The sequence below is a fragment of the Psammomys obesus genome, unplaced genomic scaffold (genome assembly GCF_907164565.1).
Source record: "Psammomys obesus unplaced genomic scaffold, mPsaObe1.curated_primary_1811, whole genome shotgun sequence".
In the NCBI taxonomy this organism is placed as follows: domain Eukaryota; kingdom Metazoa; phylum Chordata; class Mammalia; order Rodentia; family Muridae; genus Psammomys; species Psammomys obesus.
The window spans coordinates 20,863,100-20,887,955 of NW_026585504.1; the positions used below are offsets into that span (position 1 = coordinate 20,863,100).

The window sequence follows — 24,856 nt, forward strand, 5'->3', positions numbered from 1 at the left end:
CTTCTTCTTCTTCTTCTTCTTCTTCTTCTTCTTCTTCTTCTTCTTCTAGGGTTTTTAAGTGAGCCATTAAGTTGTTTGAATGAGCTGTCTCAAATTTCTTCTTGAAGGCACTTAGTGCTATGAACTTTCCTCTTAGCACTGCTTTCATTGTGTCCCACAAGTTTGGGTATGTTGTGTCTTCATTTTCATTGAGTTCTAGGAAGACTTTAATTTCTTTCTTTATTTCTTCCGTGACCCAGCTGTTGTTTAGTAGTAAGTTGTTCAGTTTCCATGTGTGTGTAGGCTTTTTGCTATTTCTGTTGTTGTTGAGGCCTAGCTTTATTCCATGGTGATCAGACAGGATACAAGGGATTATTTCAATCTTTTTATATCTGTTGAGGCTCACTTTGTGACCAACTATATGGTCTATTTTGGAGAAGGTTCCATGAGGTGCTGAGAAGAAGGTAAATTCTTTTGTGTTTGGGTGTAAGGTTCTGTAAATGTCTGTGAGGTCCATTTGATTCATGACCTCTGTTTGGAGACAGTGTTTCTTTGTTTAATTTCTGTTTTGTTGACCTGTCCTTTGTTGAGAGTGTGGTATTGAAGTCTCCCACTATTAATGTGTGGGGATCTATGTGTGGTTTAAGTTTTATCAATGTTTCTTTTACAAATGTGGGTGCCCTTGTATTTGGGGCATAGATGTTCAGGATTGTGAAGTCTTCGTGGTGGAATTTTCCCTTGATGAGTATGAAGTGTCCTTCCTGATCTCTTTTGATTAATTTTGGTTGAAAGTCTATTTTATCAGATATTAGAATGACTACTCCTGCTTGCTTCTTGGGTCCATTTGCTTGGAAAGCTGTCTTCCAACCCTTTCTCCTCAGGTAATGTCTATCTTTGGGGGTTAGATGTATTTCTTGTATGCAACAGATTGCTGGGTTTTGTTTACGCATCCATTCTGTTAGTCTGTGTCTTTTTATTGGAGAATTGAGTCCATTGATGTTGAGAGAGATTAATGATCAGTGGCTGTTAGATCCTTTGATTTTGATGTTGGCTGTGGTCATAAGGTTGTGTGCTTGGTTGCTTTTTGTTTTACTGTAGTGAGGTTATTTCCTGTGTTTTCTTGAGAGTAGCTAGTTTTCTTGGGTTGTATTTTTCCTTCTAGTGTCTTCTGTAATGCTGGATTTGCATGTAGGTATTGTTGAAATTTGTTTTGTCATTGAATATCTTGTTTTCTCTGTCTATGAGGACTGAGAGTTTTGCTGGGTATAGCTGCCTGGGCTGACATCTGTGTTATCTTAGGGTCTGCATGATATCTGTCCAGACAGACCCTTCTGGCTTTCATTCCTTGAACACTTTTATGTGAACTTTTATTTACCTCCATTGTTTTGTTACAGAAGTCCTTGTCAGTGTAGGGTAATGGCCTGTGTTTATTCATCACACTGAATAAATTGGTAGTAATAGGCAAAATGCATGTTAAAAATTTTAATAAGTCTTACTATGATGTTTGCTATTAATATATGCTATAAATTCATTGTGTTTGATTGCCTTTGTCAGAAAAAAAAAAAAAAAAACCTGTGTGAAAAAGCCTTATATATATATTAAGGCTTCATAAGGGTATAAGTAATAAGGCTTCATAATGCAAGCTTTGAGGTATTTCCTCTTTTTCTGTTGTCTAAGGATTTTCTGTGAGGTTAGTATTAATTCTTTCTTAACGTTTTGAAGTGCTTATTACTTAAGCAATCTGGACATGGACATTTCCTTGTGGGAAAAAAAAATTATTCTGTTGCTCTGTTAGATTAGAATTCAGCTCCATCAATTCTTATTTCATTTAGATAAATTGAGTTTTTCTCAAAAAAATTTAAATAATTTCTAAATGTTGAAGATTATAAGCCTGGTCTATAGTGAGTTCTAGCCAAGCCAGGACCACATAGTGAGCTCCTGTTTAAAGCAAACAAGGCAAAAGGCCAATCTGCTATCAGTTGCACATGGATTTATGTCGTCATACACATTCCCTATAGAAACCCTTTATTTTTTATAAAACAGCTCTTAGTTTTCAAATGTTTTAGCCTTGCACAGTAAGTTTTCTGGCATTGTTGGCTAAACAAGCTTTCTGTGAGGGGTTTCATGCTTTATTTCATCCTTGACTTGGCTTCTGCTCTGCATTAATCTTGGAAAAATTCTGTAGTTGAGCTTTTGTTTGTTGCTTTCAATTGGACTCAGATTTATATAGTAAGCTTACTGTTTATCTGAATTGTAAAAGACATTTGATGTAATTTTTCTCCTTTCTTGACTTTTTTATTAATCTGCTTCCATTTTTACATTTATTAACTGATTAATGTTAGTTTCTTTCATTCTTGTCTACTTGTTCCTGTACATTAACTGTACTTCCTTTCTGGATTTGTTATAGTTACCTTGCATTTTAATCTTTACGTGTATATATACATGTATCTATCTTTATAATGTGTTATTTTTGTTTTTATAACATTTATGTATATTGCCTGTATTCTCCCTCTTGCTATACTTTATTCTCCTTTAATGTACTTGTTTAACTCTGGGATAACTTACTACTACCTCAATAACTCACTTTAATATTCTTCAATTTATCTTCGCTGGTGATAAATTCTTTTCCTCAGTATGACTAATTTTTCCTTCACTTGAAATCCATTTTCATGATACTATGGAGAACACAGCATTTATCATCATTATAACTAAATTTTACCTAACAGAGTCTTGAAATATTTTGACTCATCTGCCTCATGATTTATATGCTGCATTTCTAAATTGTTTATATTTTAATTATGTGTTTATGTGTGCTTTATGTGGGGGAGGGTCGTGTCATATGAGTGTTTGCTTGCTTGCCTGCTAGTTAGCTTTCTTGTTTGTTACAAGGTCTTACTAACTGGATCAGGCAGACTTTGAATTCGTAGTCATCCTCCCTGGTCCTGAGACTAAAGGTGCATACCACATTACTTTGTTTTTAGTCTCACTAGTGACTCATTATTATTTTAATTATTGCTACCCATTTTATGCAGACAGTATGGTAGGTCTTCTAAAGGCTTAGTGATAGTTCTGCTTCTCATTCTTTGTAGCATCTCAGATGTCCCCTTTGACTGATGTCTTCGTCCTGCTCTATGTTTCTTGTTTATTTGCTTATTATAGATGATCTATTTTTATACATTTATAAAAAAAATCATTATCTAAACTGTGGTTAAATCTTGGGTCTTTGCAGTTCCAGTACTGTGCCTGTCAGCCTCACATTCTTATATGCTTAGCTAACGGTGTTTCAAATAAGATATACTTATATGTTTTAGGAAACCTTGAGCAGTGGAGCTATTTCTAAACATTTTAAACTAGCTTAAAAATTGTAAATAGAACCTGGGCATGGTGGCACATGCCTTTAATCCCAGCACTGGGGGAGGCAGAGGCAGGCAGATGTCTGTGGGTTAGATGCCAGCCTGGTATACCAAGCAAATCCAGGACAGCCAAGGCTGCACAGAGAAACCCTGTCTTGAAAAAACAAAAAAACAAAAACGAACAAAAAAAAATGTTTTTAAATAGAAAAAAAAATGCATCTGTGATTGACATTGGTAATGGTTTACATTGATGACTAAGAGCAGGTTGTTGAGAAGAAAATGTTTGAATCATACACTTTAAAACATAATTATAATGGTATGTCACAAAGCCTACCTTTATAAAGTTCTTAAAGAGCACATACAACAATGGTTTTAAATAGTAATTAGATTGGAAATCACTGATTATATTTCTTTGTTGGGGGGTCTCCAGTGTAAAAAAGATTTTATCAGAATACATTTCTCACCTGCCCTAGGCAGGTGTAATTAAACACAAGCGAATTTAATGGAGCCAGTGTGCTCTGGGGGCATTCAAGCTGTCCTTCATAATTGCATTTCTTTTAAGTATGAAGGTTGTTTAACATATCAAGTGGCAAAAAAAAAAAAGTTAAATGCTTCCTGTTTATCTTTAGGTAAATTACCATGACTATTTACATTAACATACTAGAGTGCAGACAGGAAGAAGTGATAGCAGCTAATAATTTGTAGTGTTCAGATCTGCTTTCTGAATTCATCAGCTTCACCATGACTCCAAACTACTTCTGCCTCTTCTCCTAATTTTCTTTCACTGGGAAAGTTCATTTTCAGTTAAGCAACAACATACTTGAACATGTCTGGAATATTTAAACATATATGAAATATCATTTGTGATAATTTTCAAGTCATTTCCTATTTTAAAAAATTAACTTACTTTTAAACTTTGCTCCAAAATAAAACATTAATCCCTAATCCCAAACCCATGAAGATGAAGCTTTGTTTTGTTTATCTCTAAAAGTCTCCAACTCCTGTTAAGTGGTTATTTTGATTTTTTAGTTGTGACTCATAAAAATTACATCCAAGAAAATATTTCAGATTTCATTCTTATATTTTTGGTTGTGAGCCTAGCCTCTAATGTCTGAGCCTCAGACTTCATTCTATTGAATGAAATTCTGAAAAACTCACATTCTAAAATGTGATGTCATGTGCTTTCAGAGGCATGTAATATACTTTTCAGATACATATCTCTTATGTGAAGCCAGACTGTGTTTATAAGAAATATAAAACAAAGGAGTTCAGTTACTTAAGCAAATGGATGTATATGACCTTGATAAGTCAGCATCAACTTGTTGGAAGGCCCCATGATTTTTTACATCATTCTTTCTTTCTCTAGCCCTTCTTGTCCTTTTAATCAGTTATTTGAATGTGTGCTTGAATCTCATGTGCTTTACATTTGCTCGTGGCATACAGGTTGTTCAAATTGCTAATACTTTTGATAATAGAATCAGTACTGTTTCATATTAATTGGATAAATCTAGATACTGCATTTGACCAGGGAAAATGCAGCAGTGATGTCTATATTGTATGAAATAGATATTGTTAACTGCCCTAGCCCTTGAAAAGCAGCCTTGGCAGTTTGCTATGTTATGCTTAATTTGTGCCAGTTGTACTTTGAAGTGACAAAGCATTTAAGCAGGTTGACAGGGTGGAATTAATAAATTAATATGGAGTATTGTGCTTTGGGAGTAGAAGTTCCCTTTAAGATTACTGTTCTAGTAGTATTTGGGGGCAAGATAGTATAAGCAGAAGATAGTAGCATAAAAACACCCTAACCACAGAGATGACAATGCTTTAACAACAGAAATTTCCAGAAAGTGTTAACATGAAAAAGTTAAGGGTTTTCTTTCATACTCTTCTGTATTTAGTGGCATGATTTGAAATTACTTCTTCAAGAAGTATGAATACTTTGAAAATGGCCCAGAGAAAAGGCTGTAATTCAGTGAGCAGAGTCGCCAGAACAAGGGAAGAACAGCAGTGTTAACTATATTAGCTCTATTTAAGGAGTTATGTATTTAGCCTGAGATGGAGGGAGCAGGTTCTTCTGCCAAAGGGAATATGGTTTTTAATAGCAGTCTGCAGTATTTGAAAGGCGACTAGTACTTCTCACAGTTTCACAGGACAGTGCTAAGAGCAAGAGAAAGTTACAGGCGAATGAAGTCTTGATTTGCTCTCGGAGCATTGTAACAGCAGCGCTTGTCCTATAACACCACAGGAGGTCCTCGGGTCTTTGCATTGATTTCAGATTATTACTTCCTGCCCTTTCTCTTTCCCCATATAATTGTGCTCCTTCTTAATACAAAAAAGATAATCAGACATTGCAAACTGAAGGATGGAGACCAGCTTCCCTTCTGTAACTTTTGAGTAGTTTGCTATTGGCCACGGAGCTAGATCTACAGAAGAAGATTTTTTTAATAACCTGGTCTTAAAGTAAATTAGTATTTACAATTCATCAAATAAACTAAGATTGACCCCACTGAGGGAGACAGTCCTAATTTGACATGTCAAATCAGTCTGTCAGTACTAATACCAACACTTGTTAGTTCTCTTTTAAATGTGTTGCTTATAATCAACATACTGATAAGAAATTGCGGCTTTCAGATTCCATTTCACAAATGAAAACGTGTCTGTTTCTTTCCCTCGGTTGCATGTTGGACTTTTGCTTACTTTCTTGATTTGGGAACTATGCTTCCTTCCCCACCATCACCATGACCCTTCTCCCTGTTGCAATTCTTTCGTTTCAAATAGGAAGGAGACCTATGCTACCAGTGACCTCCATTTTCCTTCTTTGGACTTTGAACATACACCTACATAAGTCTCACCCTTTGGCCAACATTAAAGATGCCCATGACTCATTGCCAGGGAACAAAAGAGAAACTGTCCCTGAAACTTTGTTTTCCTTACTTAGCAAGTTTTACAGTTAATGGCAGAAGTTTCTCCTGTGGCCTCTCTTCCTGAAGACTGTGCTTATTTATTTCCCCCAACAGTCTCATGTGACCTTGTTAAAAGCTTCATGTAATTCCCAAATAAATTACATTTACTGTTTTGCTTCTATCTAGTATTTTATTGACATTTCCTGATAAGTTTAATAGGATGGAGAGAAACAGTGTTCTCTTTATAGACTCAGTGGGTGATTTGACCTCAGACAGTTAACCTTATTCTGATGTAGAAGGAAGCTATTCTTAATTAGACTCTATCAGGTTCTCCATTATCAACACAAGAACTTCTTGTCTATACCTCTATAAATCTTAATTTTATTATTGTTCTTTCCTAACGAAGAAAAGCTTCATATTAGCAAAACAGCACGGTTCAAAAACAGTTGCTGGTTTTTGGATGCTCAGCCATGTCACAGTTTATCTCCTTCAGAAACTCTCAGCTGAACACCATCTGGCCAGGGTGATTTATTGCTGTGGAATTTCTCACTTTGCTCTCTCCTTCCCCTAGGAGATTTCTCTTTGCCACTGTACCAATGGTTATTCTCACAATGCCCTTGGAGTAGTCCTTTCTCCACAGTCTCTAAACACAGGCCCCTGCAACACGAGACCCAGTGAACTGCTCCTGCTGCCCCTCGTGTCTGGCTGAATCCTCCTGGCTGAGGAGCTCAGCACTTCCCCACATGCTGCCTGTTCTGGCCTTCTGTTACTCTTTGTCCCTTTTATATCTCAGATTCTTCATTTCCCAATAGTATATCTCTGGTATTTTATTTTTTAAATATCATATTATGAAATGATCTAGACACTTGCATCAAATTCATGAACAGTTCTATAGAACTGTTTTCAGTTTTTCTTTTGACTGCACACATTTCTCTTTTGACTTTTCAGATAATGCCACGGTACTTAATTTCTCATAGTTACTGTCCTTTTTCTTTTAAGTAGCCTGACTTGCTTCTAAACTCTACTTCTCTCAGAAGGCTGCTAACTAGAATTTCTTTCCAAATTTAATGTGTACTTTGTAAAGTCTCACCTTTAGGTTCACAATAAGAGATGCCTATACTAATTAGAGCATAGGATTTAATTGTGTAACCTTCCCAATTGCTGGGTCCCACTCCCACGCACACTAACTTGTGGTAGTCCTGTACATTACCATAATCTGATTCTACTTATAACTGCCCAGATAAGTCATGCTAAGGCATGTTAATTATTGCTCCCTCTCATTGTCCTCTTCTGTCATTCATTTGGATAATAATGGACATAATTAAAATCATGCATTGTAATAGTCTTCCTAGAAAAAAACGCTGAACAGCAAAGGTTAAAAGCAATTTATGTTATTCTTTTATATGGTATAGTTAACAATTTTTATACCTGAACTTGGATCAAATAATTATTTCGTTAAAAAGATTACTTAATATGATATAAAGTACAGTTAATTGTGATTTAAATATATTCTGTCTTCACTTAGAATAATTTAGTACAGATTTTTTAAGCTTCAAATTTTTACGGTACCCAATTGTATCATAAATTATTTACCATTTTATACTTATGAAACAAAATCAAGTATTATATATCAACTCTTAAATATATTTTATCTAATTTTCAATATGAAATACAAATATAACCAGTCATATAGCTAGCTATATCTGAATAGAAGCATCATTTTCTCAGTTTTATAAGTGGAGTTACAGATTATAACAGAGAAAAAGAATGCTTATTTTTTAAAATATTTAAATTTATTATAATTTATTTACTTTGTATCCTAACTGTAGCCCCCTCCCTCACCCCCTCCCAATCTCATCCTCCCTCCCTCTTTTCCCATGACTCTCCTCCAAGCCACTGATAGGGGAGGTCCTCCTACCCTTCCATCTGACCCTAGCTTATCAGGTCTCACCAGGACTGGCTGCATTGTCCTCCTCTGTGGCCTGGTAAGGCTGCCCTCCCCCGAATCAAAGAGCCAGCCACTGAGTTCATATCAGAGAACAGCTCTTGTTCCCCTTACTAGGGTACCCACTTGGAGACTGAGCTGCCATGGGCTACCTCTGTGCAGGGGTTCTAGGTTATCTCCTTGCACGGTCCTTGGTTGGAGTATCAGTCTCAAAAAAGACTCGTGTGCCCAGATTTTTTGGTTCTGTTGCTCTCCATGTGGAGCTCCGGTCCTCTCCAGGTTTTCCATCTCCTCCTTTCATAAGATTTCCTGCACTCTGCCCAAAGTTTGGCCATAAGTCTCAGAATCTTCTTCGATAATCTGCTGGGGAGTATTTCAGAGGCCCTCTGTGGTAGGCTCCTATCCTGTTCCGTTTTCTCCCTTTTCCGATGTCTATCCCATTTGCCTTTCTGAATGAGGATTGAGTGTCTTACCCAGGTTCCTCTTTCTTGCTTAGCTTCTTTAGGTGTACAGATTTTAGTATGTTTATCCTATATTATATGGCAAATATCCACTTATAAGTGAGTATATACCATGTGTGTCTTTCTGCTTCTGAGATACCTCACTCAGGATAATATTTTCTAGTTCCCTGTTTAGCTCTGTAACCCATTTTTTAATTGGATTACTTGATTTGTTGCTCTTTAATTTCTTGAGTTCTTCATATTTTCTGGATATTAGCCCTCTGTCAGTTATAGGGTTGGTGAAGATGCTTTCCCAGTCTGTAGGCTATCATTTTGTTCTGATGACAGTGTCCTTTGCTTTACAGAAGCTTTTCAGTTTTATGAGGTCCTGTTTACTGATTGTTGATCTTAGAGCCTGTGCTGTTGGTGTTCTGTTCAGGAAGTTGTCTCCTGTGCCAATGAGACCAAAGTTCGTCCCCACTTTTTCATCTAACCAATTTAGTGTGTCTGATTTTATGTTGAGGTCTTTGATCCACTTGGAATTTACTTTAGGGCAGGGTGATAAATATGGATCTATTTGCATTTTTCTACTTGTAGACAACCAGTTAGACCAGCACCATTTGTTAAGATGCTATCTTTTTTCCCATTGTATGGTTTTGCCTTCTTGGTCAAAAATCAAGTATCCGTAGGTGTATGGGTTTATTTCTGAGTCTTCTATTTGATTCCATTGATCCATCATTCTGTTTCTATGCCAGTACCATGAAGTTTTTATTAATATTGCTCCACAGTACAGCTTGAGATCAGGGATGGAGATACGTCTTGATCATCTGTTGTTGTACAGGATAATTTTAGCAATTCTGGGCTTTTTTGTTTTTCCCTATGAAACTGAGAATTGTTCTTTCAAGTTCTTTAAAGAATTGTGTTGATAGTTTGATGGGAATTGCATTGAATTTGTAAATTGCTTTTGGCAGAATGACCATTTTCACTATGTTAATCCTACCAATCCATGAGCAAGGGAGATCTTTCCATCTTCTGATATCTTCTTCAGTTTCTTTCTTCAGAGACTTGAAGTTTTTTCAATCAGGTCTTTCACTTGCTTTGTTAGAGAAACACCGAGGTACTTTATGTTATTATTGGCTATTGTAAAGGGTGTAGTTTCCCCAATTTCTTTCTCAGCCCTTTTCTCTTTTGTATACAGGAGGGCTACTGATGTTTTTGAGTTAATTTTGTATCCGGCCACTTTGCTGAAGGTGTTTATCAGCTGTAGGAGTTCCCTGGCAGAGTTTTTGGAGTCACTCATGTATACTATCATATCATCTGCAAATAGTGATAATTTGACTTCTTCTTTTCCAATCTGTATCCCCTTGATCTCCTTCAACTGTCTTATTGCTCTAACAAGGACTTCCAGCACTATGTTGAAGAAATATGGAGAGAGTGGGCAGCCTTGTCTTGTCCCTGATTTTAGTGGGATTGCTTTAAGTTTCTCTCCGTTTATTTTGATATTGGCTATATGTACTTATTTTTCATTATCATCATCATCATCATTATTCACAATCCATTCACCCTGTATTCAGTTGTAGTCCCCTCCCTTATCTCCTCCCAGTCTCACTCTTCCTCTTCCTCTTCCTCCCCCATCCTTCTTCCCTAGTCCACTGAGAGAGGAAGTCCTTCTTGTCTACTGTCTGACCCTAGCCTATCAGTTCTCATCAGGATTGCCTCGATCCTTTACCTCTATGGCCTGGCTAGGTTGCCCAACCAGGAAGAAGTGATCAAGGATCAGGCAACCGAGTTCATGTCAGAGACTGCCTCTTTTCCTCTTACTAGGGAACCAACATGGAGACTGTGTTGCCCATAGGCTACATCTTAGCAGGAGGTCTAGGTCCTCCCTATGCATGGTCCTTGGTTGATGCATCAGTCACTGCAGTTCCCCTTTGGCCCATCATTTTTTTTTTGGCTTTTATGGCTTTTTTAGTCTCCTTGTGGGGCTCCTATCCCTTCCAGGTCCTTCTATATCCCCCTTCTTCCATTAGACCACCTGCACCCTGTCCAAAGTTTGGCTGTGAGTTTCTGCATCTGTATCCATTCCATGCTGTGTGGGGTCTTTTAGAAGACAGCTGTGGTAGGCGCCCATCCTGTTCCCTCTCTTCTACTCCTTCCTGTATTTATCCTGTTTTCCCTTCTTAATGAGAATGAAACATCTTCTCTATTAAACACCAACAAACCAAATAATAAAATTAAAAAATGGGGTTCAGAGCAAAACAGAGAATTCTCAACTGTTGTAGGAGGTCATTAATATTTATTACTGAAATATCTTTTAGTAAAGCTGCGGTTAATCCTAAACAGCTGTATATCCAAATCACCACACAGAGACTAGGATTTATTTAGTTAACCTAGAACACAATGCTGAGCAATAGTTACTCCATCCTAAACCTCCAAGTCCGCATTGCTTCTAGCATGCAGATTCACCCGTTATACTTGCTTTTAGTGATATCTTAGGTCCGGTTCATTTCTCCACGTAGTTTCAAGACCTCTGCTCTCCCAGCTTCTCCTCCTGCCGCTTCTCCTCCTCCTCTGCCTCCCACTCCTTCCTGTCTTCCTCTTCCTTTCTCTCCCTCACTCTGAACCAGGATGTCCCACCCTATCCTCTCCATTGTTCAACATTGTGGCTGGTTGTTTTAATTAACATTTTAGAGAAAAGATGGTGGCATGTTTATGCAAACTTGAGACAGGTGATGCTTTGAATAAGTATCACAAAGCAATGTCCGGATTAAAACTAGATAGTGGGGGAGAGAAATCAGCATTTGAATGAACAAGGGTAAGGTGTATACATTCCAAAAGAACATTATACCAACACTCAACAGAGGAGTATCTAATGGCAGAGAAACACTTAAAGAAATGTAAATCGAAATGACCCTTAGAGTCCACTTCACACCAATCAGAATGGCTAAGATCAAAAACTCAAGTGACAGCACATGCTGGTGGGAATGTAAACTTGTACAACCACTTTGGAAATCAATCTGACACTTTCTCAGAAAACTGGGAATAGTGTACCTCCAGACACATATCCACCACTCCTGGGCATATACCCGAAAGATGCTCAACAAGGACATTTGCTCAATTGTGTTCATAGTAATTTTATTCGTAATAGCCAGAATCTGAAAACAACTTAAATGTCCCTCAACCAAAGAATGGATTCAGAAATTATGGTACAATTACACAATGGAATTGTATTCAGCAATTAAAAACATTTGCCTGAAATTGCAGCCAAATGGATGGAACTAGAAAAGATTATCCTGTGTGAGGTAACCCAGAAACAGAAAGCCATGCATGGTATATACTCACTTAAAAGTGGATATTAGCCATATTACATAGGATAAACATACTAAATCTACAGACATAAAGAAGCTAAATAACATAGGAATAATCTCAGTCAAAGAAATGAAAATTATTTTTAAAAATAAAAAAGAAATTGAAAATAAAAATGGAAACAAAGTTGATGTTCATGATTTAGAAGAAATAAAATTGTTAGAATGTACATGTCATTCAAAGTGAATGACAGATTCAGTGCAAACTCTATTCTCCATTGGCATTCTTTTTAATGTTTATTTTATATTCATGTAGGTATTCCTGCATAATCTTATGTATATTACATTCTTACCGGTCCACTGAGACTGGAGGGTGTCAGATCCCCTGGAACTGGGATTACAGGTGGTGGTAAGCCAACCTTGTGGGTGCTGAGAACCCTTACATCCTCTGCAAGAGCAATAAGTGCTCTTTTTAATTAATTTATTTATTTGTTCACTTTACATTCCACTTGTAGTCTGCTCCCTCCTCTTTTCCAGGTCCCACTGTAAGACCTGGGGTCTCACAGCTCAGGAGGTCAAGATCACGCCCTTCCCAGAAACTCCCCCAGACCAGGACTCATTGCAAAAGCAAGAGGTTTATTAACCATTGCGCAATGGGGTCACTCCTGCCAGTCAGCAAAGAGTGGCACCGAGAGACAAAGGCTTTAGGTTTTTAAAAGAAATATTGCGGGAAATTTGAAGTTGCAGTTTTGGCAATTTAGGATTGGATGAGGAAGCTATGAAGTAAGATAATTGGTTAGTCTTAGGTGCTCAAGCTTGGTCAGTCCTGCCAAGTGTGGATGCAGCTGCAATTGAAGGTGGGGGTGGTTAGCTCATCCTTGAAGATTAGGGCTGGCTTTTGGCTGGAGGTCAGGAGCTACTCAGAAAAAGGATTGAGGCTGTCTGGGTTCGTTGCTAAGAAACACTATTTTGAAGACAAGGTCTGGTCATTCTTTTTGCTGAGTGAAAGTCATTGCTTGCTTGCTTCTTTTATATCTGTCCTCACAGATAGGGTCACATACCTCCATTCTCTGGAAAGGTACTAAGAGGCTTTAGCTTAACCTGGACCTAAAACTCAAAACTATAGGCTTTAGAAGACATATAGGTTACAAAGTTAGTCTAACCCTTTCACCACCATCACTCCCTCTTTCCCATTCTTAAAAGAAGTAAAAAAAAAAAGTCCCCAGAGTCATAGGAAAGCACAAAAGATCAATAGCTAAATAAAATTTAAGCAGCTCCTAAAGTATGAATTATACTTAATCAGTCCAAATATATTATAAAACTTTGGTTCCTTTTCGTAGTATATGGTTTTTCAATATGATGTTGCCATTAAAAAAAAAAAATCCTGTAGACCAATAGAACAGAATATGAAACAAAGAGCCCAGAAGTAAATCCAAGCTTCTTTGGTCCACTTCTGAAGGGGACAGTAACACACAAGACAATAATCTTCTCAAGGAACAATGATGGAAATGGTAGAAAGACAAATACTACATGACTTCATTTATAGAATCTAAAAATGTAAAACTCAGAGGAAGGAATACAAAAGAGTTGAGGAAGGAGTATGGGTAATGAGTTTTATGAGATGAATGAATTCTGGAGCTCCCGAGTGTAGCACTGGTTCCGTAGCTAATCATACTGCATTGTGTACTTGAACCCTCCAGAGTGCTTTTGTGTTTTATTAACTTCCAGTTTTTATTTGGGTAATGGTTTTACGATTATATTATGTTCAACTGGCCTGTAAATATCGTGTAGATTTATAGACTACAGAGGGTAAATCTTTATTTTTCAGAGGGGCAGTTTGAAAGTATCTCACCTTGTTGCTCAGGCTGGTTCCAAATTCAGTCTATAGCCTAGGCTAGCCTCTGACTATCATATTTTCTCTGCATCAGCCTCTTGAGTACTGGCATGGACCAACATACCCTGTTTAGAAGTGCCTTTTATCACATTGAAAAATAGTAAGTAGGGCTAGGAATATGTAGGGCAATGGTAGAGCACTTGCCTAGTAGCAGGAGAGCCTGGATGCAATCCCCTATGCCTTTCTCCAAAATATATGCTAGCTATGTTAGGTGATAGAAAGTAAATTAGCTTAAATGTGATAAATACTTTGAAATGTATACATATATGTTATTATTAAGTTGAATACTTTATACATTCTATTAAGCGGTCAAATAAATGTACTTCAATAAATTTGGCAAGGAGAGAGGAGAAAATAACTCAATCAGATTTGCATTTTACACCATTCATCCTTACTGTCATCATTAAAATGCATATTCCACAGGCTCTTTTCTGTATTTTTTGACTCACATTGAGTGTTGTCCTATAGTCAATTCATCTACAGCTTCTGTTACTATTTCCATATCTCCAGTCCAGACCTCTCTGCCGGGCTCTGACCCCATTTTCCTCACTGCCAATTAGTTGTCGCTTCTCTGGAAATGCAGCATACTTCTAGAATGACATTTACCCTTTATTTTCCTTTCAAACTTTGCATAGTTCTTGTTGCTTTGCACCTGAAATAATGGTAACGGGTACTTTTTTTTTCTTTTTAACTTGCCCCAAACTAAAAACCTGAGAATCATCTGTACCCTCTCTCTCTCATACATTCCTAGTCCTGCAAGTACTGTCTTTATCCTGTCTACCGTGTATTGCTCACAAATTTGTTCCCTTTCTTTCTTACTAATGTTTTTGTTTTAGTACAGTCTCTCTCCCTTACACCACTGCTGTGCCCTACATCCTCGCCATCTTACCTCCAGTCATGTTTCCAGGGAAGGAAGTGTACCGAAGCTGGAGTGACCTTTCTTAATTTCAAACTGAATCAAAGGTAGAAGTGGACCACACGACAGCTCTGCAAGAATTTTTTTGTCTTCTATAATTGAGCTACAAACTCTTATGTCAAAAACAACACCAATAAGGACCTAGATTTTTTTTTCTGCATCTTTATTCTTAGTTCTTTGATTTTTTTCACAATCTCTACCCTTACCAGGTTACCAGGTTTCCAGGTTTCAGTAGTCCCATAATTAATGCTAATAGGAACACTTAGGCTGCTGTTCCTTAAAGAAAAATTTCTACTCTTCCCCTTTCTGTTGTACATGTATCTTTGAAATTTTATTCGTCCTTTTCATGTTAAGAACTGCATAATGTTTTTAAAGTAGAAAAGAGGAAAATTTGGTCCTTTGGTAGTAAGTATTGATTGTTATAACTGCACAATTATACTTGATGTGATTTACAGGCCATTCATTTCATATATGCCATAAATTTTAAAAAGGTTCCTTAAGAATGAGTCTACTGTATGATATAAAATCTCAGTTTATAGATGTAAGAAAGAAGGCCCATATTGAGACAAGCCTTGACACAGTGAATTAGAAAGTTAAGCATTTGGTGGCCTAATTAAAAGAATGGAAAGTAAAAATATTGAAATAATGTCCTTGCCTGAATATTCACTTTCACATGTCAGCTATTTTTATTTTAGAGATCATGTAACCAGTCGTTTTTCCTGTTTGACATTCTCAACAGAAAATTTTCCATTTCATTCCCAAAATGCTCAAATAGATTATAATCGTGCACAGTTAGAGTCTGGAAACAACTAAATGTTGCATTTATTTAAAAACAATTAAACTTTACAATATAGGATTACTTGTTCTGGTAACTACTGAAAATGATAAAGATAGCAGAAATTATGTGATGTGAGTGTGTGTGTGTGTGTGTGTGTGTGTGTGTGTGTGTGTTAATTGTTAAGTTATATTAAATTCTCAGTTCCTGCCTGCAGTGGATTAAACAAAATTTATAGGCAAGCCAGAAATTGCTTCTCAGACTGATTATGCCTTTTCTAATATCAGTAGTGATTTTACAGTAAAAGTGTACACTGCTAAAGTTAAGGTGGAAACACAATTCATTTCACTGGACTCTTAAAAATAGCATTATCAACTATTTTGTGATGTTTCCTTCATCATATATTGGGCTGTCCTGAAGAAATAAACCTCCACTTGCTTTCATGACAGTAGATAATAAATTGGCTAATATAATTCCGTTGAGATGTTGAAAACTGCATTGAAAATAATGGGGCATAACATTTTAGGGTTAACATTTATTCATAGATGATGCAATTAAATAAAGCAGGCATTAACTTCAAGGTCAGTCAGTAAAGTAATAAAATTGAATATTTTAATTGAATTGTAATCGTTTCCCATTGATACATGCAACTAAAGTAAAATGGATGTCAGCTCTGCAAATTATAGTTCTTCCTCCTAATTAATTTCTTAATTCTGCATGGAGTTATCCAGTGCCTAGGTCTTGTTGTGGGTTTATTCACCCACCCAGCCTCCATCAAGAAATATCTGTAAGATGTGATTAAATGGCTAGATGTCAGAATTTATAGTAAATCTTTTTCTGTGCTTTGGAGAAAAATTTTGTTAGTAACTTAAAATCTCATGCATGTGAATTAAAGCATGCTTGAAATAAAATGACATCCTTCATCCTCTAGACTGTCATCATCTTTGTTAATATTTTATTGCTTTATATCATTATTTAGATCAACATTAATAAAAGGCTCAGTGACTAAAGTTCTTAGGAGACGTGAATACCTTGAGACATCATTCCGTAGCTGGCTCCTTGAGAAGATAAACTAAAAAGATTCTGTGAGATTTCAGTGAAGCACAGTTTGTGGGTCTTCATGACCTGGACTTCACTAGATAACGGTCACTAAGCAGAATGAATCTAAACAAAAAATGTCTCTCTTACGGAGGGTGGTGTAATGAAGCTTTTGAATAAAGTTTGCATTAAAAGAATGTAAGAGCCTCTTCATAATACTCCCAAGATATTTAATGTAATGTTGCTTTACTCAAAAGAAGTGAGAAACATGTAATCACAGTGATGTCTCAGATTACATTGTGTTGAATATAGGTACTGTTTTGTTTTGGTTTGCTTTTTTAGAATGTGAATATTGTACCTTTAGACCAAGAGAATTATTAGCTAAATGCTTAAGTTTTTTAAAAATTGACTGTATAAAATAGCTTTGAACACTACAAAATTCTTGTTATTCATGGTACCTTCAAATAATTCCACATAATAGAATTATTTGAGCATAAAGAAAGCTGTATATCAGGACTGCTCCTTAGTTGCTGCTAGAAGTGTAAATGGACTCTTCTTCCAATAAAGCAAACAAGTTAAGCAGAAATTATTTGTGCTTTCCAAGACTAACATTTAATTTCAATTCAAACACTAACTTGATTATTTTTAAAACTTCTTTAAAAGTCCAGCGATTAATATATTTTATTGATGCTAATCTGATTCTGAGCTTTATTTCTCAATTATAAACATTCCTGAACATAAGAATTCTCTGTGTGTAACATCCAGTTAGAAATTCCTGAAAGGAATAGAGGAGGGGAAACTATAACCAAGATATATTATCTGAGAAAAGAATCTATTTTCAATAGAAAAAAGAAAATTATAAAACCAAAATTAAAATTAAAAAAACAGAAAGACAAAAATGTTAGAGCTGCATATTTATTGCAAATTAGATGATAACTTTATATATTATAGGGATCCGTTTTACCAGATATTTATTTCAGAAACTATTCTCCATAAACAAAAGTAAATTATATACAGACTATACATGCAACGATAAACTGATTCTAAATAACACAATTTAGAAACATGTAAAATTAAGAAAATTAAGAATTAAATTTTATTGGGTTTTCATTTGCATGTTACTAATAATTTATAGAGTCTTTGTTGCTCTAACAATGAAGACTCTCTGGAGAGTTCTGCATCTCTGTATTTTGGGTGATAGGACAGGTAGTCTTCCTTCTACATCCACAACTCATAATAGCCCTGTAGTAAAGCTTGGGCTGGTTTAAAGACATCAGTGACAGTGGCTTAGGCCACTGCCTTCTCAAGGACAGTAGCTTCAATCCCTAGAGGTCGCTGGCTCTTATCCAAGAAATATTTTTCTAAAAACAACCTGAAATGCATCCTGTATGGGTAGTAATCATGAGGTCCCTGATGACTTATGTCACTTTCTAATGAAAAAAAAAAAAAATGCAGAATACCCTCAGATGGGTATCAGATGGAGTTATCTGCCAAATGGCAGAAGCAGAAGACCTTAGTAGGCATTACTGAGAACAAAGCAGCATATTATCCTGACGTAAATAGTACTGTATACAGTGTTTAATATTGAAAGATCTAGTCAGAAGATTATCTAGATTGCCATATTGAATTGAGATACCTTAACTACTAAAATTGGGATATTTTGGTAAGGTGTTACAGTCTGTTTCAATAGACACAATTTTGAGAGCAGCTATGACTTCATTTCATAATACAAGTGTATCTGTATTTTACTATTAAGTGAATTAAATTTATAGGTGTAACAGTTTAACTCTTTTCTATTCTTATTCTATCATTTCATTTAAATTTAAAATAAGATAAGCATAAAACAGAAAATTCACAATATTATCTTTAAATAAAATAAACTACAACAATTAAAATGCCTTAGTTTTGTGTTTCCTGTCTTTGAAATTGTAGTATTTTCATCTTAATTTCAATTACCTAAATAAAGGAAGTCAAATTGAAGGAAACATCTGCCTATTGATGCAACTGAAATAAACTAAAACTGATTTCACAGGGCAAGAAAGGCAGCTTATCTCAAGGAAGCAGGAAAATATATTCTGGCAGAGTACCATTTACTTTAAAATCAAACCAATTTGCAATACATATACGTTGCTCTCCTTGATGAGGAAGGCTAAGGGAAGCTGTAAGTGTGCCTTTATAGCTCCAATCTGACACCAACCTGGAAAATTTTCCCCTTTCTTGACAGGCTTAGATCCTGATAAGCATCTTGGGAAAACCCTGGATGAAATGGAGCCTTATCTTTTAGAGGTAAGAATTTATGTTCATCTTCAAAATATCAGCGTCTAAATGAAGAAAGTAAGATTGTGGTGTAATAACTGTAAGAATGATTTTTGTTTCAGAAAATTTTAGATACAATTTTATGATTGGTAAGGTTAAAACTCTATAGGTAAATAGAAGCATGTTTAAAATTATATAAAATGATTTCCAGTGTGCTGAGCCAAACTATGCTGTCTGTACTTGCAAGAGTGAGAACAGAGGAAAATGCTCTGAGGACATGGGCTTCTGTTAAGTAGACAGCGTGTACTGCCTGAGCAGTGCTGTGGTTCTGAAGCACCTGCAGGCTCAGATATGCGAGTGGAAACTTCTAGAGGCTGTTGAATCTAGTCCTCTTTACAATGGTGAATGAACTTGCCAAGAGGCAGAGGAATTGTTCCAACATTTCAAATAACCTTTCTTCATCTATACCATTGTCAAGTCCTAAGTGTGTATTACATACTAAATAATACTTACTTTCATTCTTCCTTTCTGTTAATTGTATTGAACTGTATTGGAGAATGGGGGCAGATGCTGGGTTTGATGCAGCACCGGGTAAATAACTGAAGCATTGTGTTTGTCAGATAGTGAGGTTTTTAACCTACAATCAAGATATAGATAGGCAATCACTGTTTCTATGAAGAGCCATGCTCTGCTAAGTGTCCTGTACATAGCTCAGTTCCTTGCTGCTGTCTTTGGGTTTTGTCAAGGACAGCCCTACGGCATGAGCTGCTGCACTCCACAGTAACCTTATGGGTTTCATATTGGTTTTAGAATTATTTGTAATAGATTATTTTATGGTTTATCAATGATCAGTCTATACCAAATGCATAAAACATCCCAAAAATACTAATTTCTTCTTTGATTAACAAAACTAGGCACCTGCTTTGTGACAATCAGATAGTAAAGATTAAAAGAAAATTGAAATGGGCATACAATTATAACAGATTATGCTTTGTTTCTAGAGAAATTGGTGTCATTTGCGTTTATATCTTGTTGCTTTCTGTGTTCAGATAGGCATCTTCTTGCAAGCATTTACCGCCATGGAACAGTTTGTAGTCATAGCTATTGACTGCAACCAGATTGAAATTAGCTTCTCTCTCTCCCAAAGCAATGTTGATATGTAATGAAGTCAATTTTTGGAAAGTAAAAGATAAGAAATAAGAGACTGGCTCTCATATAAGAACTCTTTACAAGTTCTCTGGATTTTGACATTATGAGTTGAAGGACACTGTAGAAAAGCCAATTTAGTAGGATAACTATAGATATTAGTACTGCGCTGGTCCATAAACCTGGAAGGAAGGAATTTGAATATTTTACATAAAAATGTAACTAATTAAGAAAGATATGTTTACTGTAATTAAAGTATTATATGATATATACATGTCATTTTTAAATACTATGATACACCATTAATATGTACAGTTGTGTGCTCTTATTTTAAGAGGTAATGTGAATTCTATAAGAAAAAGAAAATGTACATAAAGTTTTAGGAAGTGTCACGATTATGGGTAAACTTGAGTATTGCTGTATAATAATCAAACACAAAAATAACATATAGGCTGTGTGTATTTACACAAATATGCATGAAACTTAATGGATTCTATGTTACAATTTAGGGCTTTCTCTAGAATATCACATTATGTGTATACAAATATTACAAAATCCGAAAATAATATCAGAAATATGAAACACTTCTGGTCCCCAGAATTTCAGATATTTGGTTTATATAAATATATAAGGCAGAAGGAACAGGTTTCCAGACATCTGTCTCCTTTCTTTGGACTATGTCTTGCCTAAAGCTTTTCTAGGAGATTAAAACTACATATTGAAAGATTTAGAATACTGAATTGAGGATAACTTACCTAACAATGAGAAGTAAATGAAGAGGGGAAAAACAGTTATTGTAAGTAGTTTGACCAGCAGAAGTACCTGATATTGTATTTAAAGATAAGTGAGATAAGTCATGTTAGTTCCGTACTGTTCCACTTTGTAGCCCTCACATTTTTCTGATGTGTATTGTAAGTGAGCTCCTGATCTCCATTGCCTTGAGATACTTGAAGAATTGAATATTAAGTATTTTCAGAATCAACCCATGTTACCAGTTCTATGCCACCTGCTGAAATGGGAAGGAAACAAAATGACCACTCAGCATTTTAACGTATGCTGTACTAAATAAGGGAAAGAAAACCCTTATAACCTCCAACAGATCAATCAAACAACCTGGCTCCCAATTGTAAGCACAGGTAAGAGCTGTTGGGTGGAATAGGGCCACAGGTCCTGCAGCAGCTGCTAGAAGATCTTAAATAGATTTGAATGATGGGTGAGATTTACCTGGGCAGTGGACACAAAGTAAATCAATATGAATGAAGATTCATTAGCAGAGACAAGAAGAAACTTGATCTAAATGAAATTAAACTGGTGTTGATAGATCAGTAAAGCAAAGGTGAAACGGAAATGTAGGGCCTAGTCTTAAAGGGCCTTCAGGGATGGACCAGGCAATTTAAGATAAGAAATAATAAGATTTAGAGGTCTCTTCAACAGCTATCCATGCTATTAAAAGAGAGCTGAGGAAATACAGTCTAGCAGCAGTTTTCATAGATTCGGATTGGAAACAAGGGAAGTAAAGCCCATGAAACTGGTATAGGAAACAGATGCAAGATACATGAAATATTGTGATAGGAAAATGGAAATGACATTGGCATCAAAATTTCCACAAGTTGGAAAACAAAATATCAACAATTATTCACACACAGTAAAGGAAATCAGAAACACTTGTTACTATGGAAGGCTGCAGGGTTTAGAGAAAAAAAAAAAAAAAAAAAGACAAGCTTGATTTTAAGCAGACTGGACTTTTTGTTATAACATATAACCTGAAGGCAGATTTTTTTTAACCAATGAGATTGGAGCTCAGTTGAGATGGTCAGGAAGAGGGCTGCAGTTTGTTGTCAGTGTACTGCACAGAGTCAGACAGTAACTAAATTCTCATGTCCTTCAGGTCTCTGTCCGAAGCAACTGAGAAATGTTGCTCTTAATGTTCACTCCACCACACTACACAGGCGTTATTTTCCCTGGGTAGTTGAGCTGTGAGTTAAGTCATTGCTGAGTGGCATATACTAAGTGGTCTTTGTGTATGAGTAGTTAATTTTCTAATAAACCTACGAGGATGGTAATATTATTGTTGCATTTTAGGACAAAGCATCACTTCCAAGCAGGGCTTTTACGAAATCTCATGACTGGGGAATATCAGAAATAGAATTCATGTCTAAGTCTAGCTGATTTCAGAGCATACACTGTGTTCTACTTGTAAGTCATTTGGGGGCATAACTGAAATAAGAAAAGCATTGCCTTAGCCATAGAACAAGTGCTCTGAGCAGTAATATTAGCAGTAAGAGAGCAGCATCAGTAATGGCAGAAGCCAGGATTTATGCATATGAGAGGGAATACAGTGTCAAAAAAGTATAGTACAATGAGGTCCACAAGGGGTTGTCTATAACTTAGGAACAGCAGCAAGGAAAATAATGAGAAAAGAGTATCTTCAAATATATAGTAATATGGAAGGCTATTAGAAAGACATGAGAGGTGAATAATGTTACAGGCCACATAAACTGGAAAACTATAGACTAATTGGGTCCTGGCAACAAATTGTTAGCAGTAAGAAAACTGCCATTCACCCAGTTCCTAATGTTGAAAGGTGGAAATTTTCCTTACTAGGTAATCTATTCCATTAATCTTTCATGTTGATGTTATTCAAAATTGATGTCTTAAAAAAAAAATACCTTGACATTTGAGCAGAGCCAAAGCAGGAAGGTCACTGTGACCTTCTTTGCTATTCTCCCTGGAGCAGGCAATGAAGGAATGCTTTGACCTTCCTCTAAAGTAAGTAGGAGACTTCCATTACAGATGTGGTGTCCCTATACCTGGAGGAAGGACAGCAAAAAAATGGAACAAACAGTGTGCTGTTCTTTGTAGAATCTGTTTGCTCACACTGCTAACCTCAAGATCTAAAGAGTAGTAACATATACCCAATAAATAAGTAAATCTGAATCAATCTATATAGCATTAAATTATATGTAAAAATACTACTTATACAGTGAAATTGTACTTCATTAAACCTCATAGTCTTCTCTAGGGAAGACTGATGAAAAGTCCATTTGATTTGGCTCTCTGCATCTTTGGTTTTAAAATGAATAAAAGATAAATGATTCAGCTTTCAAGTATTTTATTGATTATTTTTGCATCAGTGTTCATAAAAGAACTTGGTGTAAAATTCTCTTTTTTTGTTGGGTCTTTGTGTGATTTAGGTATCAGGGTGACTGTAGCTTCATAGAATGAGTTTGGCAATGTTACTTCTGTTTCTATTTTGTGGAATTGTTTGAGGAGTATTGGTATTAGCTCTTCTTTGAAAGTCTGTTAGAATTCTGCACTAAAACCATCTGGCCTGAGCTTTTTTGTTTTGCTTGGGAGACTTTTATTGACTGTTTTTATTTCCTTAGAGGTTATAGGATTATTTCACTTGATTTAACTTTGGTATATGGAATCTATTAAGAAAATTGCCTATTTCATTTAGACTGTCTAATTTTGTGAAGTAGAGTCTTTTGATTTAAGACCTAATGATTCTTTTGATTTCTTCAGTGTCTGTTGTAATATGCCCCCCCCCCCCTTTTTTTAAATTCTGTTATATTGGATATTGAAACTCTGGCTTTTAGATAGTTTGGGTAAGAGTTTGTCTATATTGTTGATTTTCTCAAAAAAGAAATAACAAAAACAAAAACAAAAAACAACCAAATCCAAGAACACATTAAAACATCAACCACCATGATCAAGTAGGCCTTATCTCAGGGATGGCTCAATATGCAGAAGTCCATTAATGCAATACACCATATAAACAAACGGAAAGAAAAAAAAAAAAAACAAAACAAAACATGATCATCTCATTAGATGCTAAAAAAAAAAAAAATGCCTTTGACAAAATCTAACACCCTTCATTTTAAAAGTCTTGAAGTGATCAGGGATAAAAGGCACATACCTAAACACAAGGCAATATACAACAATCCTATAGCCAACATCAAATTAAATTGAAAGAAACTCAAAGCAATTCCACTAAAATCAGGGACAAGACAAGGCTACCCACTCTCTCCATATGTAGTCAATATATAATAAGATGACTAAAGGAGATGAAGCAGATAAAAATTGGAAAGGAAGAAGCCAAAACATTACTCTCAGATTATATTATAATATACATAAGTGACCTCCAAAATTCTATCAGAGAACACCTACAGCTAAAACAAAGAGCTGGCTCTATGAGAAAATCAACAAGATTAATAAACCCTTAGCCAAACTAACTAAAAGACAGGGAGAAGGTATCGAAATTAACAAAATCAGAAATGAAAAGGGGGACATAACAGCAGACACTGAGGAAATCCAAAGAATCTTTAGGTTTACTTCTAAAACCTGTATTCTACAAAATTATAAAATCTAAACGAAAAGCACTATTTTCTTGATAGATACCACTTACCAATGTTAAGTCAAGATCAGAAAAACAATTTAAATAAACCTAAAATCCCTAAGGAAATAGAAATATTCATTAAAAGTCTCCCAACCAGGAAAAAAAAAAAAAGATCTAATACCAATACTCCTCAGACAGAAAGAACATTGCCAAACTTATTCTATGAGGCCACAGTCACCCTGATACCTAAACCACACAAAGACCTAACAAAAAAAAGAGAATTTCAGACCAATCTCCCTTATGAACGTTGTTGCAAAATACTCATGAACCAAATCTAAGAACACATCAAAACATCATCCACCATGATCAAGTAGGCTTCATCCCAGGGATGCAGGAATGGTTCAACATACGAAAATCCATCAATGCAATACATCATATAAGCAAACTGAAAGAAAGAAACCACATGATCATCTCATTGTATGCTAAAGAAGCCTTTGACAAAATCTAACACACCTTCATGTTAAAAGTCTTGGAGAGATCAAGGTGTATACCTAAACATAAAAATAT

The 24,856-nt window shown here is 35.8% G+C and overlaps 1 protein-coding gene across 1 annotated transcript in view; it reads left to right on the top strand.

The window, feature by feature from the left end:
* Dph6 (diphthamine biosynthesis 6) overlaps window positions 1-24,856 on the top strand; it is a 130,688-nt gene that overhangs the window by 91,806 nt on the left and 14,026 nt on the right. The window contains exon 6 of the mRNA XM_055603851.1: window positions 18,773-18,834. Coding sequence (XP_055459826.1) covers window positions 18,773-18,834 — 62 coding nt within the window. The remainder of the gene's footprint in view (window positions 1-18,772; window positions 18,835-24,856) is intronic.